This window comes from Lolium perenne, chromosome 4 (genome assembly GCF_019359855.2).
Source record: "Lolium perenne isolate Kyuss_39 chromosome 4, Kyuss_2.0, whole genome shotgun sequence".
NCBI classification, from domain to species: domain Eukaryota; kingdom Viridiplantae; phylum Streptophyta; class Magnoliopsida; order Poales; family Poaceae; genus Lolium; species Lolium perenne.
In genome coordinates, this window is record NC_067247.2 from 253,844,291 (window position 1) to 253,854,950 (window position 10,660).

The window sequence follows — 10,660 nt, forward strand, 5'->3', positions numbered from 1 at the left end:
TCCCGCACCGGCGGACATGGCTTCTTTCGTCGAGCACCCATGGACAGCACAGCGGTGTTCCTCTCTTCTAAATCCAGGGCCAGCGTAGCCGTTCTCCTCCGATCCCGGGCAACGGGCTGCTCCCCTGGTCTCTCCTCCCGCTCCGTGTTTCTTCTCGCTGCTGGCGGCATGGGGTGGCGGCTCAAACGGACCACTACAGTGGCCTGTCTACGAGGCAGCAGCCCAACTACCTCCCCACGTTTTTCCTCTCTCTGTCTCTACATGTGCATATCAACAACGGTGAGGTAGCCCGGATCGAAAACCAAAATCCAGCATGAAAAAAAACTATATATTCCCAGTATAAATGAACAACAACATAACCAATAAGCTGCCAAAGAATTTGAACTATTGAAGCAATGAATTACATGCATGAAATTAGACGGGACGGTAGTCACAAGCAGGTGTAGAAAAAAATAAAGAGCACAAACAAATGGGATGCCGTGATGATACATTAGTAGTGGTTGACGGCCCTGCAGTTCCTCCGGATTTCGCCTTGGTTTCCGGTCTTGACTCCAATGGCACCCATCTTGACCATCGCCTTGTTGAACTTGGTCTCCCACGGTCCACGGATGTTGGCATTGTCAAGCACCATCTGGGTGGTCGCCGGCGTGGTAAGAAGGGCAGCGTCCGACGTGAACAAGACCTTATGTGCGAGGACGTTCTTGTAGTATTGGTTGTCGAGCGCGTTGGGGGTTACCACATCCTGGTGCACCGTGGGGTCGTTGGCCGGGGTCGGGTTGGTGGGGCATTGCCTCCTCAGGATGCCGGCGAGGGCGGCATTGATGTCGGATGCGACGGCGAGGCGGTCAGACACGAAGGATGAGCAATGTGAGACCCCAATGGTGTGGGCGCCGGAAAGAACCACCATGTCCTCTGTGTTGAGCCCTTTAGCGGCGAAGCTAGCGATGAGCTGAATGATGTTAAAGAATGGAGGCGGCAGGTTGAAGAGGGCCTGGGTGAAGTTGGAAATGCGGCCATCCAAATGACCTGCTGGCATGTTGATCTTCACCGTCATCCTGCTGAGGAAGTAGGCCGCATCTCGGCTGGCGAAGGCAACGATGTCAGCGCAGGACACCACACCCGGGCACGCCTTTTCCACGGCGTCCTTGGCCGCGTCGATGGCCTCGAACCCGCGGAGGCTGGGGAAGTTGGGAGGGCTGAGCTTTTCCGGCTGTGCGTTGGCCGGTGTTGGGTCGAGGAGGACAGAGGCATCACATCCCTCGACGAAGCAGTCGTGGAAGAACATGCGGATCAGCCCGGCACCGATGCCGGCGTTCTTGTAGACGAACTTCTTCACCTCGTCCCTCACGATGGCCTCGACGCGGGGGCACGATTTTTTGTAGTATCCACCTCCAGGCCATGGCACGCCGAAGACAAGAGCAATGCGCATGTCAGCGCAATAGAAAGCTTAAGCGATGGTAAAGCCATTGTCGTCTTCAGCTCTTAACTAGACTTAATTTGTGTACGAGAGAGTGTGGGCTAAAGTGCTGGAATATGAACTGATGAGATCGAAGTGATGAAATGTTGTTCGCAGCGAAGGGATACTTATACATACATACATGCATGCATGTGGATAACTTGATAAGATTGGAACTATAGTATCATCATATAAGTGGCATTGGAGTAATAGATCAGGAGACAGTGATCTAGCTGTTATATATAGGACATGGGTGCTGCTGGAGCTTAATTATTGTGTTATATACTCACTGAATTCGTCCCTTTTTTCCTCTACTTTAGAAGCTTTCCTTGCATTGTTTGTTGTGAACCAACTGTAGTTTTGTTGATGAGGTATAAGAGAATGAGATAAGAGCATGTTGCAGGTTCGTTGCCAGAGAGGTCTCAATGTACATACATTTGGCGAACTTTGACCACTTTTGCTAGTAAGCAATACGTATATTTTAGTTGAAGGTCGTTAGCATCAAGTGGAATAAAGATACGAGCAAGTCGTGGGAATGTTCTGTAAATAGCTTATGCGTGACAGTTCACAACATTAATTCATAAACATGACCGTCGGCTACCTTCTGCCGCTTGCATGCGCATATGGTTTTGGCTTCCAGCTCTTTTTACACCGGGTGGTTGCCTAATCAAGCTCCTGAATTGCTCCAGGAGTACGAGTCCAGCACATGCTTAGTCGGTTGCATGCAATGTGGAATCTTATAAAGAAAACTTCAACAACCCCTGCCCATGTCAAGCGGGGATCAGTTTGGCCTCTGACTTTTGCAGAGCCAACTCACTTACAGCCCCATTGTAAATTTAAAGAAATGGAATGGATTGTAACGAACTGTGTCTTTCATTGATCATCAATCTAGATAGTTATACAAGGATTCCTGTCTATTGCGAATATTGGTTACAAGGAATAGACGCGTGTATGAGGCTTGTGTACATAAAAGTGCATATTCGTGAGGAATAGGTGGCTCTACAAACAAAAGGTGTTCGCCCAGTCGAATGATTTGGAAGTACAAATCGGGTCTTTTAAGGCTCCCAATGGCACACGGAAGGCTCTACAAAGAAATGAAGGGTTTTGCAGCAGAAAATAAAAAAAACTCCAACCAACAAAAATGATATAGTCAGCATCTATTCTATGCAGATAATTTAGGATAGTAGAGATATTAAAATCAGAATCATGACTCTCACCAGTTACTTCATAGATATCATCAAGGAAAGTTTTTAATTCATAGGCTGTCATAAAGCTCACAAATTGTTCTATTTCTTCCATCCCATGACATAACTATAAGCATTATAGGAGATAATTGTATGTTGTTCATGGGATCTACATTGGAAATTGAAGTGTTCACCACAACAGAATTCACATGATCTTTCATAATGTGCAAGCAACTCACTAGAATCTTTATTTAGAAGTCTTAAGAAACTTTTTACTCATTTCCCGTCACATGATTCTCTATATTTCATAAATTTCATAGCATTTTTATATCCTCTTTCAAAGTGACATTTTTACCTTGACTAATAGCCATACCATGAGTATTTTTGATATTTTGCATTTTCATTTTTATGGGTTTTTCAATTTTTACGAAAGAACTAACAGGCAAAGACTAAAAGCAAACAAACAAAGACTAAAATCAAAACAAATAAAAATACTATGCAAAATCTAAAAGAGATAAGAGAGCTCACAGGGGTGTTACCTCCGCAAACTTTGGTGAGACGCAGTTATAAGAAGATTGCAACAGCGCCAAAAAATCTCTTACTTGGTTGTGGAAGTTGGCAATCACTGTATTGCACTCCTTTCAGCTTCCCGACAACGGCGCCAGAAAATACTCTTGATGACGGCTACTAGCAACGCCAAAAAGATCTTGATACGTTGAGACTCCAATTGCAGAATATTGTATCAGCGGAGTATCTTCCCCACAAGGGACTCGAGGATTTATATCGAACTCTGGGGAACTAGACAAGAGTATACTCTTCTCCCTTCTTCTAGCAATCCCGCAAGTAAAATAAAAGCCTTGTGTCCCCAACTCCACTGTGTGGTTGTCAACTACAAGGTTTCGCGTAAGTAAATAATCACAAGTAAAAATAAAGCAAATAAAACTAGATTAGATAAAATAACTAAGTAAAAAACTGTAATGGGGTTGATTGTTTTTTGGTGTTTTGGAAGCAAATAAGAAAATTAAATATTTTTTGTATTTTTGGATTAAAATAGTGCAGCAAATAGAAAACAAGATAAAAGCAATATAAAGGTGTTTCTTACGATAAAAATTGGACCGGGGTTCATGGTTCACTTGACTATTCTCTCTTTAAGTTGTGGTGGATAAATAACAATTCATCAATGAGATATGAACGTGCAAATAATATTATATGTAAAATCAGAATTAATATGGGCATCATGACTTAACATAGAGATGATGCAACACATCTCTCTTATACTCACAAGAAAGAAACTTCATCAATCTTGTATTAAAAATTAACATAGCATAGTCATAAGTACTCTAACATGAAGTTTGAATATCAAATATGCTACCTTGAACAAACAAGATCATCACTACTATCACATGACGAACATAGCACATGCATTCACTTTATCCAAAGTGAGGTAGCAAAAGAAAAGGCAAAGCCATAATAGGTCATGAACATATTGTTACTATCCAATCACTAAAACCATGCTACTCCATCTACACACATCATCCCACACATGCTCTTGCATAGATGTTGAATCAGAACAAATACTTAAGAACGGGGTACTTAATATACATCTATCAATACATTTACAAAATAATATGATCAGATCTCATAGCACAATATCATAGAATAAGGATCCACCACATAGGTATTACAAATATGTCCATAATCATGTTATGCAGCTCATATGGCACTAAGAACTATGAAGAACATGAGAGAAATAGATCAAGCTACTTCCACGAACCCATACTCTTGAGGTGGACTATTCTCCCTTGATCATGGTGATGATGATGAAGACGTTGGAGAAGGTGGAGATCCCTCCGGCGGTGATCCCGACCGAGTTTCCCCCTCCAATCTTCTCTGCAGCAGCCTCCGTTTTCGTTTTTCTGTGTTTGTGCAGCCCCTCCTCCCGTGAACTCTTCGGGGCCATATATATAGTGATTTTTAGGTCAAAATACATCGGTGGACAAAATAATCAGGGCAATCGGACGATCGATCGCTGAAAGAGCCTGGGTGGCGCGTCCTCCCTTGCTGGGCGCGCCACCTGGCCTCTTTCGGCCCTCAGGCCTCTCCAGGTGTGCTTCCAGGTCCAAGGGTGCATCTCCCGATGAAAAAAATGACGCTCCAGAAATCTCAGGTCAATTTGACTCCGTATAGGTCTCTAAAAGTGAAAAAATACGCAAAACAGGGTTTTCCTGTTCTGCAGAGTTATAAACCAAATAAAGGGAATCATTGGTAAATCCCCGTAAATCAATGTAAAACATGGTATTAATATCATATATGTTGCAAATATGTGGGAATTTAATATAATAAAGGACAAAGTTCATGTATGGATTTTACATGCATCAATGGCCCAGCACTTGCGTATATGGGCCGCATGGATATCAGGAGAAGCTTGCGTTCATCGAGGTGTTAACGGGCTTTAGGCCTTTTGTGCGCGACTCCTGGCTTATCATGGGCGATTACAATCTCATCACCAAGGCCTCTAACAAAAATAATTTGAACATCAATCATCTCCTTATTGGCAAATTTAGGGCGGCCAGGGACTTCCTCGAGCTAAAAGACATGCGCATCAATTGATGCAGAGGCCGGGGTGAAGATCACATTTCGAAAAAAAAGACATGCGCATGGATGGGTGCCGCTTCACATGGTCTAACGCCGAATCTGACCCCGCGCTCACAAAGACTGATCATGTCTTCTTCTCCGCTGAGTGGAACGTGGCTTTCCCAGATATTTATCTCCAGGCCATCACCTCGGCTTGCTCGGATCACGCCCCCCTCTTCCTTCAGGGCTCTATTGCAAGTCCGAGGAAGCCTTCATTCAAGTTTGAAATTTTTTGGCTAACTATGCAAGGTTCCAAAGAGACTGTCTCGACGGCTTGGACAACGGATATAAAGGCCTAAGACCCCATCCGTCGCGTCCACATAAAACTCTCTCATGCGGCTAAAGCTTTGAATAAATGGCAACGATAATGTGTGGGCGATCTGCAAACTCAAATCGCTATGACCAAAGAGATCATATGGCGCCTCGATCAGGCTTAAGAGGTTAGACGGATCTCGGTGGAGGAAAGGGCCCTTCGCTTGCAACTCAAGTCTTCTTACTTGGGGCTGCTCGCAATCCACAAAGTCAAGATCGGCCAAAGGTCCAGGATCACCTAGATCTGTTTGGGAGACGCAAACTCCAAGCTTTTACATGCTAGAGCAAATGTCCGCCACCGCAAGGTCCACATCCAGACCCTCAAATCTGCTTCAGGCGTCGCTATCACAAAGAAAGACAAAGAGGAAGTGCTTCTACAACACTTTAAGGGCATCCTGGGCACCAAAGAAACTAGGCAGCTTAGCCTTGACGGTGGGGGGGGGGGGGGGGGGCTGAACTACCCCACTCATGACATGTCTGAGTTAGACGCCCCTTTTGACGTTGTCGATATAAAGGACACTATTTTTTCGCTCCCCTCTGTCAAAGCGCTTGGCCTTGATGGTTTCATCGGCGCCTTCTTCAAGTCTTGTTGGGACATCATAAAGACGGACATTGCGTCGACAATCTCGCAAACATTATTCTCATACCAAAGAAGCCCGATGCGGCCGGTGTCATGGACTACAGACCGATCAGCCTCATTCATAGCCTATCCAAGATTTTCTCCAAGCTTCTAGCCAACACGCTAGGGCCAGTCCTCCTGGACAACGTCTCCAAATTCCAAAGCGCTTTCGTCAAAAAGAGGAGCATCCATGATAATTTTCTTCATGTCCAGAACCTCATCAAGGAACTGCACTCCTCCAAGACCTTAAAGCTCAACATATCCAAGGCCTTTTATTATGTTGGTTGGGCATATCTCCTAGAGGTAATGAGAGCGCTTGGCTTTGGCTACATTCGGAGAGATTAGGTTTGCTTATCACTTGCTTCGACCACTTCGCAGGTCCTCATTAATGGTGATCTGGGTAGGCCTTTTGCGCATGCAAGGGGCCTTCGTCAGGGGGACCCCCTGTCCCCCATGCTATTCAACATCGCCATTGACCCGCTGCAACGCATTCTCCATCTGGCGACCACACATGGCATTCTCATCCCAATCAGATCGCGCACGCCCAACTTCAGAATATCTCTATATGCTGACAACGCGGGTATTTTCGTCAATCCCATAAAGGAAGAGATACATGCAATATCCACCATCCTCGACTGTTTTGGTAAGGCCAGCGGCCTCATCACAAATCTGGCCAAATCCGAGGTCTTCGCAGTGCGTTGTGGCGACATTTACCTAGGCGACATGCTTGCCAGCTTCCCCGCCAAGATCATTGTCCTTCGCAGGGAAGTATTTTGGGCTCCCACTCCATTTTCGTCGACTTTGCAAAGTGGAAGTTCATCCGTTCATCGATAAGATCACCGGAAAGCTCCTGGGCTGGTTTGGCAAAAATCTTGCGCGCCTGGGAAGGATCACGCTCACAAAACCGGTGCTCATGGCCACAACCATCTACCATGCCACGGCGATACCTCTGTCCAAATGGGCACATGACAAGATTAACAAAATTGCAAGAAACTTCATCTGGGCAGGAGATGACGCTAAGAATGCATCAGGCGGACACACGCTGGTCAACTATAAAACAGTCTGCAGACCAAAGGATTGGGGGGTGATACGCGTAAAGCACACGTTCGTTGGGAACCCCAAGAGGAAGGTGTGATGCGTACAGCAGCAAGTTTTCCCTCAGTAAGAAACCAAGGTTATCGAACCAGTAGGAGTCAAGGGGCATGTGAAGGTTGTTGGTGACGGAGTGTAGTGCGGCGCAACACCAAGGATTCCGGCGCCAACGTGGAACCTACACAACACAATCAAAGTACTTTGCCCCAACGTAACAGTGAGGTTGTCAATCTCACCGGCTTGCTGTAAACAAATGATTAGATGTATAGTGTGGAAGATGATGTTTGTTTGCGAAGAATAGTAAAGAACAAGTATTGCAGTAGATTGTATTCGATGTAAAAGATTGGACCGGGGTCCACAGTTCACTAGTGGTGTCTCTCCAATAAGAAATAGCATGTTGGGTGAACAAATTACAGTTGGGAAATTGACAAATAAAGAGGGCATAACAATGCACATACATATCATGATGAGTAGTGTGAAATTCAATTGGGCATTACGACAAAGTACATAGACCGCTATCCAGCATGCATCTATGCCTAAAAAGTCCACCTTCAGGTTAGCGTCCGCACCCCTTCCAGTATTAAGTTGCAAACAACAGACAATTGCATTAAGTATGGTGCGTAATGTAATCAACACAAATACCTTTAGACAAATCATTGATGTTTTATCCCTAGTGGAAACAACACATCCACAACCTTAGAACTTTCTGTAACCGTCCCAGATTAAATGGAGGCATGAACCCACTATCGAGCATAAATACTCCCTCTTGGAGTTACAAGTATCAACTTGGCCAGAGCCTCTACTAGCAACGGAGAGCATGCAAGATCATAAACAACACATATATGATAGATTGATAATCTTTTTTTTTTTGAAACGGAGGCAAAAGCTTTGCCTCATCCATTAATTAAGTAGAAGGTGTCCGGTTTTTAGGAGAAAACCGGGCAAAAACCTACAAAGACAGGGCCAAGCCCACACCCACCCACACGACGCCGCGAAGGCACACCGAGCCACCCTGGCTACCCACAAAAGCTACACAAACGCGAAGCTCGAGTTGGCCTATGCCAAACAGATGGCTCCCCAAGAAAAGGCCGGTAGCTCCGATTCTGACGACGAGCCGCGAAGAGGAGATGCACAAGACCTGCGCCGAAAAGGACCTTCACCGTCGAACCGCCCCTCGAAGGTCATCGTACACCACCCAAAGGCAGCTTCGACTTCACAGCAAGAGGAGGCCAACCTGAAGACATTCGGACACGCCGGGACGGAGCCGACTAACACGGTCTTGCAACAACCAAACCATGCTCAACGCCATTGTCGTTGCCGCCCAAGCCCACCGTCGAGAGTCACCTTATCGCCCAAGCGACCCAAGGTCAAGCACCCTCGAAGATGACGAACATTCGGAGCCGCCGCTCCGACATACCGCTGCTCCGTCGCGCCCTGCGCATCCACCAAGACCACCACCTTCCGGGGCCGCCGCCCCGACGTACCACCGCTCGCTCTCGAGCTACGACGCCGCACGAACCGTCCGGCCGCAACCCAAGCTGCACAGGGCAAAGGGCCGCAGACCACGGGCATCACACCAACTCATCCGGGGCCGCCGCCCCGACATAACGTCCGACCGTCCCCTCTAGGACGCGTCCGACCGAGCCGACTGCCCTACCGCCCACACAGCCAGGGTCGCCACCCAAGCCGTGACAAGCCGCATCCCTGCACCATAGAGATGCTGCCGCACCGCCTTCCGGGGCCGCCGCCCCGGCTCACAGCCACCTACCCGAGGCCGCCGCCTCGGCATCCTCCAACGCAGACGGTAAGGCAACGCAGTCCGGCAAACAAACAACCCTCGCCGAGTGAAGTTCACGCCCTCCAAAGACGATGCCTCCAAGAAGGGAAGCGACGAGACCGCCGCCGTCGCCCGCTCCGGCCGAGGCAAGAGCTTGGGTTTTCACCCGGAGGGGACGAATCCTCGAAGGCAGGAGAGGTAGAAGCTCCACGACGATGCCTCCAAGAAGGGGAACGGCGCCCTGAGGCGTCGCCATCGTTGGCACCGACCAAGTCGGGCAGAGCTTTCGCCCGGAGGAAGCACCCTCCCGCCGAGGCTTCCTTCACCGGCAGGGAATCCGAAGCACGCCATCATGCGCGCCAGCACCGTCGACCACCTCGCCCACCATGACGCCGCCGCTGCCCGGGGTCTCCGCCCCGGCACACCACCACCAACCAGCAGCCGCTGCAACCTGCAGCACCTCCACGGCCAGGCCCCCCTCGCTGGCCAGCACCTCCACCGCCACGACGCCCAGACCCCCGCGCCCGAGCAGGCCCGCAAGGCCCAGATCCGGCCCGGCCGAGCCCGACCACTCCCGGCGCCGCCGCGCCCCGCCACACCCGCACAGCCACCACGAGCAGGCCGAAGCCAGCAGCGCCGCCGCGCCCGCCGCGCCCGCCGCACGCCGCCGCGCCCGCAGCACGCCCCCGCGCCCGTCGCATCCCGCCGCCGCGGTTCCCCCAATCTGCGAGCTAGCCTCCGCCGGCCGGAGAGAGAACAGGTCCTGCCGCCGCCGCTCCGCGCGGGCTTTGCCCGGCGGAGACCACCGGCGACGGCAGGGGAGGAGGGGGCGGAGGGGGAGGGGTGGTTACTGGAGGCTGGTATCGCCGCCCGTGTCGCCCAGGGGAGGAGCGACGCGGGGGCCTGTGTTAGATCATAGATAGATTGATAATCAACATAACATAGTATTCCATATTCATCGGATCCCAACAAACACAACATGTAGCATTACAAATAGATGATCTTGATCATGATAGGCAGCTCACAAGATCGAACAATGATAGCACATGAGGAGAAGACAACCATCTAGCTACTGCTATGGACCCATAGTCCACGGGTGAACTACACACACATCAATCCGGAGGCGATCATGGTGATGAAGAGTCCTCCGGGAGATGATTCCCCTCTCCGGCAGGGTGCCGGAGGCGATCTCCTGAATCCCCCGAGATGGTATTGGCGGCGGCGGCGTCTCTGGAAGGTTTTCCGTATCATGGCTCTCGGTACTGGGGTTTTCGCGACGAAGGCTTTAAGTAGGCGGAAGGGCAGAGTCGGAGGGCTGACGTGGGCCCCACACGCTAGGGCGGCGCGGGCCCAGCCCTGGCCGCGTGGCCCTAGTGTGGCGGTGCCTCGTCACCCCACTTCGTATCCCCCTCGGTCTTCTGGAAGCTTCGTGGAAAAATAAGACCCTGGGCGTTGGTTTCGTCCAATTCCGAGAATATTTTCTTTGTAGGATTTCTGAAACCAAAAACAGCATAAAACAGCAACTGGCTCTTCGGCATCTTGTTAATAGGTTAGTGCCGGAAAATGCATAATAATGACATAAAGTG

The 10,660-nt window shown here is 49.2% G+C and overlaps 1 protein-coding gene across 1 annotated transcript; it reads right to left on the minus strand.

Annotated features, from left to right (window-relative positions):
* Nucleotides 1-296: 296 nt before the first annotated feature.
* LOC127329947 (peroxidase 2-like) lies at nt 297-1,508 on the minus strand. Its single transcript, XM_071829034.1, has one exon. The coding sequence runs from the start codon at nt 1,427-1,429 to the stop codon at nt 491-493; it is 939 nt and encodes a 312-aa protein (XP_071685135.1). The 5' UTR covers nt 1,430-1,508; the 3' UTR covers nt 297-490.
* Nucleotides 1,509-10,660: the final 9,152 nt, after the last annotated feature.

Coding starts and splice junctions, on each gene's coding strand:
- LOC127329947 (XM_071829034.1), bottom strand. CDS start 1,429: ATGCGCATTGCTCTTGTCTTCGGCGTGCCATGGCCTGGAGGTGGATAC.